General features: G+C 38.6%; 1 protein-coding gene across 1 annotated transcript; it reads right to left on the reverse strand.

Moving 5' to 3' along the window:
• Nucleotides 1–215: 215 nt before the first annotated feature.
• FOMMEDRAFT_163324 (uncharacterized protein) lies at nt 216–507 on the reverse strand (the record flags this gene model as incomplete). The annotated part of the gene is made up of 2 exons (XM_007272232.1): nt 216–343; nt 432–507. The coding sequence occupies 2 exons, from the start codon at nt 505–507 to the stop codon at nt 216–218; spliced, it is 204 nt and encodes a 67-aa protein (XP_007272294.1).
• Nucleotides 508–1,071: the final 564 nt, after the last annotated feature.

Raw genomic sequence — 1,071 nt, forward strand, 5'->3', positions numbered from 1 at the left:
ATGAATACTACTTTGTAATTACTTGATTAGTAGTATATTAATCTAATATTGTCTGGGAAGCCTAAAAACAAGTTTAATAGTGTGTAGCATATAAAAAGTAATGTAGAGAGGTGTCTACATACCTCTTAGTAATACTTCTTAATGAAGGTCTGAGCTTTTGACCATCTTTCTGGTACACAGATGTATTTGACAAGTTTCTTCTCATTCTCCTTGTCCTAAGACACTTTCCCCTTTGTGTCTTTCTGTTCAATGATCTCAGCCTCTTCCTTCAGTTTATTGTCTAACTGGCTTGTCTCTGTGTCTGAAATACCAGAAGGATGTGTATTCTTTCCTGATTGTAACCCTTGAAAAGAGTAAGTGTATGTTGTAGTAAAAATATGCTGAAAAGGAAGCCTAGTGCATAAAAAGTAATGCAGAGAGATGGTACATACCTTTCCCTTTCTTTCTTGGCACAGGTTTCTCTTTCTCCTTGCCCTTATATTTTGACTTCTCAGGTGCTAGAGACATGCTTTCTTGTTTCAGCTGTAGAGCTGGAGATGCATTGTGAGCTGAATTCTGCATCTGAAGACCTGGAGACTGTTGAAATTGTTGAGTATTGAATGCTAACAGAGCTGAAGCATTCTCAGGAAATTCTTGACCAAGTGTATGAGCACTTGGGGCAGGACTAGGTGAATTGGGAGACAAGAAACCTGGTTGAAGCTGGGTATGTATAGGAGTTGGCTAGTTAAATGCATGCATTTGCATGCCTGGTAGAACTGTTACTAGTGTCTGTGACTGATTTTGATGCTGAGAAGGATCCTAGGGGTTATTTGGGTCCATCTTAGACGTCTGAGGATGACAGGGGGACAATTTCTGTATTTTTTTTGTGTAACAGCACTCATGTCTCACATCTGAATCCAAAATTTCCATTTTGAGATTAAAATAATTATATTTAATTATATAAACATTATTATCTAAGTACTTGCAGATCCTCTGCAAGTCGTCACTTCAATTTTGAGGGACTTGCGCTGCACACGGGATCTTACTTTTCTGATGCCGATCTCTCTCTGCCAAGTCCCTCTGCCTAATTAA

This window comes from Fomitiporia mediterranea (assembly GCF_000271605.1).
Source record: "Fomitiporia mediterranea MF3/22 unplaced genomic scaffold FOMMEscaffold_520, whole genome shotgun sequence".
NCBI lineage: Eukaryota > Fungi > Basidiomycota > Agaricomycetes > Hymenochaetales > Hymenochaetaceae > Fomitiporia > Fomitiporia mediterranea.